This window comes from Phymastichus coffea, unplaced genomic scaffold (assembly GCF_024137745.1).
Source record: "Phymastichus coffea isolate CEN01 unplaced genomic scaffold, Cenicafe_Pcof_1.1 PCOF00016, whole genome shotgun sequence".
Lineage (NCBI taxonomy): Eukaryota > Metazoa > Arthropoda > Insecta > Hymenoptera > Eulophidae > Phymastichus > Phymastichus coffea.
Window position 1 is genome coordinate 222,007 of NW_026706827.1, and position 6,646 is coordinate 228,652.

The 6,646-nt window shown below is 46.0% G+C and overlaps 1 protein-coding gene across 2 annotated transcripts in view; it reads right to left on the reverse strand.

Moving 5' to 3' along the window:
• The window catches only part of LOC131675127 (DE-cadherin), a 30,183-nt gene extending 23,687 nt beyond the window's left edge, over positions 1–6,496 (reverse strand). For both annotated transcript variants that reach the window (XM_058953981.1, XM_058953979.1), the window contains exon 1: positions 5,794–6,496. In XM_058953981.1, the coding sequence (XP_058809964.1) occupies positions 5,794–5,941 (148 nt within the window). In that variant the 5' untranslated portion in view covers positions 5,942–6,496. The remainder of the gene's footprint in view (positions 1–5,793) is intronic.
• Between the last annotated feature and the right edge of the window lie 150 nt (positions 6,497–6,646).

A 6,646-nucleotide genomic window follows, 5' to 3' on the forward strand; every position in this document is an offset into this window, starting at 1 on the left:
AAAGATGGGCGTTAGTCGGAGAGCATAGGACGCGAAAGAGAAAAAGGGAGAGGAATTCAAGCTACGTTCGGCTATACAGCTCTACGGTTTCTCTCCCAATGAATCATGACGCGGCGCGCTCTATTATGTGTCACGCAAACAGTAAGTATAAGCGAGCGCAATCACGAAAATGGCCCAAAGCCCCGGGGGCGATCTTGTTTCATAAGCCTGAAACTCAGCAAAGTTTATAGCCGGCGCGAAGCAACTCTTGCATACGCCGCATATGTGCACAGGCGGTATCGGGCCAAATTTTGCACATACGTTACGCGTATATGCGAAAGTAGTCAGGCGGAGATAGCGACCGGCCAAACTCGTGAAATACCTGCCGCTAATCCGACTTACGGCCATTCCCTCTAGATCTATTTTTGCATCCCGGATGGTGCTCTTCGATGCGGCACCGACGCGACAGCTCGGCGTTCTTCATCTTGAAAATGGAACGAGCGCGGAAACTGCTCGACGTTGTCGAAACCTTCGGCGATTGATTCCCGCTAGGCTTTAGAAAAGATTTATGCGAACGAGAGAAGGAAGCGGGAGAGAGTGCATTGAAACGTTGGCGCGAGGCTGACCAGAGCTCACGTACGTCCGCAGCAAATAACAGTCGCTTGGCACGTGTCGGGCAGGGTCCGTTGGTGGCTTTGGCTCCAGTCTTTTGTCGAGTTTTCGACCGCCTGCAGCCAGCAGCTGAGGCCGCAAACCTTACGCTATGTATATGCGCGCGCGCGCTCGGCTGCCGTTGTTTGGCCCGCTGCGATTAACGCCGGAGAGGAAACAGCGAAGGAGGGCGCCAATAAAGAAGAGAGGAGAGCCGAATGTAACGGCAAAACGCGCGTCTAGCCGCGAGCGCGACATACACGCGAGAGATTGAATCGCGCTCGGTCTCGCTGTCTCCTGTCTCCCGTCTCGGGCCGTGTTTATGCTACGCTAGCCGACGTGATGCGGGCTCGCTCGCCCTTCGCGCTCTGGCAACGCCGCACTCTCTCTCTCTCTCTCTCTCTCTCTCTCTATACTCCTTCTTCTCCTCCGTCGTCTTTGCTATCTCGCCACTTGAGTTTATTCCCTCTGTTTCTCGCACAGCGCTGCTCTCTCCGAGCCCCCTCTGCACACGGCGGAAACTATAACCGAATAAGCAGTTGTTTCTGCTCTCGCCCGAGCAATACTAATTTCCGTCCTCCGACTCCTTTCTACCCTGAATAGCTATCGCGACGAGTAGCGAACGACTCTCCTGCTCTCGTTCAAACGCATCTTTCACAGCGCGTAAGAAGTGTTCGTTCGCGTCGCTCATCTCCGCGAAGGCTTCAACAAAAGCAAGTGTCACGCGACGTATCATCCGCAAGCAAGAAGAAAGGGGGGGAGGGGGGGGGGGCATGACTCCATGAGTCAGCCGGTCAGGAATTCTTTTCCTTCCCTCTTTTCTCGTCGCTGCAGCGCTGACTCGATCGTTTACCTTGTGCGCGCGAATTTCGCGTCCACCTCACGCCCGCGCGCCGTTTCGTTCTTCTCCTGCAGCGGCTATTTTTAAATATCGCAAGCCAAAGTGACGTCATGCAACGAATACCTCGGTTCGCGCGCGGCTACTACCACCCGCGTGTGACACCGCAGATTTTTACACCGAGTATAGACGTGTAGTCGTCGCACTGACAACCTTATCTTTTCTATCCGAATCTCTCTGCTTCACGAACCAACTGATACGATAACGCTCCTTCGCGGTTCCAAAACTGATAATTTCAAGACGTACAGTTTGTTCAGATGACTCTTCTTGTTTGTTCTATTTCACGAAAGCTATCTTATTTTTCGTTGACCAAACGGTTTCTTTCTTTATTTTTACTATACCCTATTGTCCGTGACAAGTAAACGACCAGCCGACTTTACGAAAATGGAGTATACTGACACGAAGATGAAAACAAAAAAGTTCCAAGTGGCCTGATAAACAGCCGATCTTAGCGATGCTCGCATTCGTCAAATCGGCTGTCGACGTTCTCGGCTACGATAGATCACGTATCCCAGCGAGCGAGTTTACTGTGTTTGCATTTTCCAAATTCTTTTAACAGTACATTAAGCCGTGGCACGAACGCAAAGACAGCGGGCTCCAGGTAAATGAATACAGCACTGCACCTACAATGAACGGACGCCGACCTCGCTCCCCCTTCCCTTCCCATCGTGCGCTCTCTCTCTCTCACTCTCTCGTTGTTCTTTCTTTGCTATATAGCCTGGCTCTCTTATATGACGCGTTTCTTAGTTTACCCCCTTGATCGTGCTTCATTTTTAGCGCAAGTACATAAGTAGCAACTCCGCGAGGTGACACGTTTGTATACGTATAGGCGCAAACTAAACTTCTCCGAGTCCTTTAATAGTTTTACCTCGTTAGCCTTGAATAATGCATATATTCAATCATTCGTTCAAAATAATAGCCTTTAATTTTTATTATCACGAAATATAATCAGCGGTTGGATCTGCAATGCAGAACTTTTCATCGTCCAAGTTGCTCGCTCGCTCCATTTGAAATAACTAATATTGATTTCGTTAAAGTTCGTCCCATACATGATTAAAGATATTCAACAATTGACAAATACATTACTCGGTCGTTGACAAGCATTCGTTTCAACTAACATAGTTCCTAACTAGATTTCATGAAACGTTAGATTCATAAATTAAAAAACCACATTACACAGTAATACGGTTAATTGCAAAAATTGTGCAATATTTGTTGCGCACATTGACTTATGGACAATAATGCCCCCTCATTTCAGTATTAGCAAAAAAATATAAATAAAAAATATTTAACTATCGACATTTCAGAAGCATTGGATTAAAAATCTACGCTTATGCGCTGTTTCCTTCTTCAAATTCTAAAACTATGCAATAACTATATAGTCGTCAAGTCTTTTAATTCGAATTTTTTTCAACAAGTATATCTCAATCAATCTTTTATCTGGAAAAAGCTCTGCTTCAATTGAGGAATTTAGGGGATGAAAAGTTTCATTTTTGAAATGCGAAGCGTCGGCTTTCCCAAAGAAAGAATTCAAAGATAAAAGTATTAAATATACAGTAGCAGAAGTAGAAAAGTAAGGACGAAGTTGAAACAGTAAGAAGAAGAGAGAGAGAGAGAGAGAGGTTGAGAAAAACGCGGGTAATGACAGAGTATGCAAAGTGCATCCGGCGCACATGTTCATAGCATCTGCATCCGCATTTTTCAGAGCAGTCAGCTTTATGCAGCTGAGACTCGATCTTCTCGAAGACATGACACAGATGAAAAAAAAGCGCGGCATGGCGTTGCATACGCGTGCAATTGCACTGCAGCAACAGTTCACTATAGTACAGGCTGTTAATCGCCTTGTTTCTGTCTCTTCTTATTTGCATAATCCTTGTCGTCGGTCTACGGCAGTGTGGCGTGTGTGTCGATGCACACGCGAATGGCCTGATTTGCCTGTATTGCCCCGGTATATCTTGCGCGCGCCGACACGAGGATATAAACTTGCCAAACTCTATATATATCTCGGCCAAGAGGAAAACCAGCCTGACCCTAAATGGGACAGGATGCAAAACGGCGCTCTTTCCCTTTCCCGAAAGCTCGCGAGAAAATGCACCTTTACTTACAAACGTCGGCACGCGCGGCCGAAAGCTAAAACCAATAATGGGCCGCGCTGGTTAAAAGTCCGCGACCGTCGCGGTACACCTACCGCCACACATTCGCTGTCGGTCAATTCAGCACTCAACCTATGTAAGTGTACAGACCGGGGCATCGATCACACAAGAAAGCCACTATACAAGTATACGAGTTTGACGACCTACTGCATTGATATTGTATACGCAATGAGTTTAAAGCCGATCGACATATCAATCTATCGTCATTCAATTTAATGCATCTCACGCTGCTTCTCGGATATTGTCTTTGAATGCTTTTATAAAAGCGTACGTCGCATAAGTTCATTCGAGCTCGTCGGATGATCAAATCAAAGTCGACGAGACTCCACGGTACACATCGTGAGAGCCTTGCATCTACGCTTTTTTTCTTTCACTTTTTGTTGTTTTTTTTTTTGCAAGAATAACTACTTAATGCCTCAATTAGAGCGGTATATCGTTATAGAGGCCAACCTTCACCGTTGACTCGATCGGAAGAAGAGAGAGCAAGCAGGGTGATGCATGGCAGAGTGGGAGCGAGGAGTTGCATCGCTCGAAGCTAAGCAGACCCTGTTCGTCTGCGTCTGTGTGTGTGTCTGCGTGCGTGCGTACGCGCGCATTGGCTGTCATTCCCACGGGTTTACGGATAGCGTAGTCTATATATCCACACTCTCTTGAGTGCTCTCCAACGCCTATATCGCCTACATTTTGTAATTCAGTATGCTGCTGCTGCGGCAGCTCAAGAACCAAAAGGCGAAGCATGTGTACAGATCCGATGACATCGTTCAATCAACTTTCTATTCTATCTCACGCTATCCGCATGGCCAACCAGCCATACCTATACTTGCACACTATGCTCTAAACTTACCCTTTCTCTCTCTCTCTCTCTCTCTCTCTCTCTCTCTCGCTCTCTGTTTTACCCAAAAATCTACGTAAACACGCTTCAAATTTTATGACTCGCTTCCAATCGTAATTTTTCTCCTAAGGTATTTATTGAGATGCTTCGAAAATTAAATATGATATCCCTGTCGATATCTACCTAGATCAACTGTAATTTACTCTACTTTTGTATTTTTCTAGCGTACGATATGGATATTAAGTTTCAGTCTTTCATTTCCTCTTACATTTGGGCCATCCTTTATAATTGAACTTGAATGCACAAATATTGCAAACCAACGATGCATTTACAGTGCAATAATTGCATTATCAAATACCACAACCTGTGCCAATAGACTATTTTTTTTGTTTTTTAATAATACAGGATAGTAAGCATTAGCAATCGATGCAAGCGATTGCAATGAATTCTATCGAAATGCCAACTTATGCTTTCAGTTGAACGTATCTGGTTTTTTTATTTACACGTAACGGTATAATCGTATCGTAACATCGATGAGTCATTTGTACGTTTAATCAACGCGTTGAGCCGTATAAACATTTAATTTTAAAAGTGTGATTTACTTTGAAAAAATTGTATGTATTAACGTTATTAGAATTTAAACCACGATATTTGACAGCTAATTACTTTTTATGACCAGCAATTCAGCGTCTGCGATTAAAAAGTCATTCCTTTCGATTATTATTTTAATTAAAGAACCCGCCGCGTTCGATGATCATATAAATAATTATAAGAAACACCAAAATAATAACAACCAAATAACGAGCTTTAGTTAATGATTCGTTAAATTGGCATTTCTTTTTACAGCAACGTGACCAAGGGTAACCAATTGGTTTCATCAATAATTAAAAAATATAACAAAACACGTTTTGCTGTATGTTAACTCGTATTTAACACGGACGAGCTTAATTCTTAGAAGATCATGTGAGATTATTGTGCATTTCATCGCTCTGAGAAATGTAAAACTAGTTAGCCTGTCTCAACGAAATATCCAGCGTACAAGTTTGTTCTGAAAACTGAGAATTGCTCGGCCAACAAAGCATCACCCCGTCTCAAAGCAAAAACTCAACGAGGAGTGCTATAGCCGCGAACGAGCGCACACAGGTAGAGAGAAAGGGGCCCGGGAGGAGAGCTCAAGCTATAGTCAGGTACATGCTACACTGACTACCTTATACTAAAAATAAGAAAGAGAGAGAGAGAGAAAGGAAAATGACTGGACTCGCCTCGACCCATCTACTCACCGATGGTCGTTGATGCAAACATCAGCACTAGAAGTAACACTGCCTGTGTGACCATGGTTCTGGGCCTCGCCCAGCAGCAGCGTGCAGACCGGGCCCAGCTACGATCCTCGCCACCCAACGAACAGCGCCACCGCACCGCCGCCGCCATACCTTCTTTTCCTTTCTTCTCCTCCTGCTCTTCTTGAAGCTCGCGTCGTTGCAGCTCTGTTATACGTTGGAAGAGACGGATTCAAAAGTATAGCTTGGCACTGGAAACTATAACCGGTCGCGCGTCCCTCTCGCGAGAGCCGATCTCGCGCGCGCGTGCGGCACTGCGGCAACGCCTTGCAGCTACCTAGCTCGCTCACTTTTCAAGCGCACTCAACAATCACACACGCACACACAGACACCTGTGGCGGCGCGACCAGTCATCGTCGTCTCGATGACTCGTTTTCTCGCTGCGATGTGTCACCTACGAGTACGAGCATCAGCGAGTATCCGATCGCGAGTCTTCGCTCGCGCCACATCCTCGTCTCTGATCCACTACACTTTGATTGTATATGACGTATATGTACAAAGGTCGACACTGGCAAACTTCACAGCACGAGATCAGTACCTTGAGATAATTTTACTAGAATTAACGTCTTTGAAAATCAAACTAATGCTGTCGCCGATCTTTCTTTGCCGTTAGAATAAACATACGGATATAAATGGCAGTGCTCGCGGCCGGGCGCTTGGGCCAACTACTCACGCAGAGACTCCGGCAGAGCACGCGGCCGCTCGCGCCGCGCCACAGAGAAAGCGGGGACGCCAGCACCGCCGCACCGCTACCTCCCCTCCGCTGCCTACTCGGCTGCACGGAGTCCAGTTCACA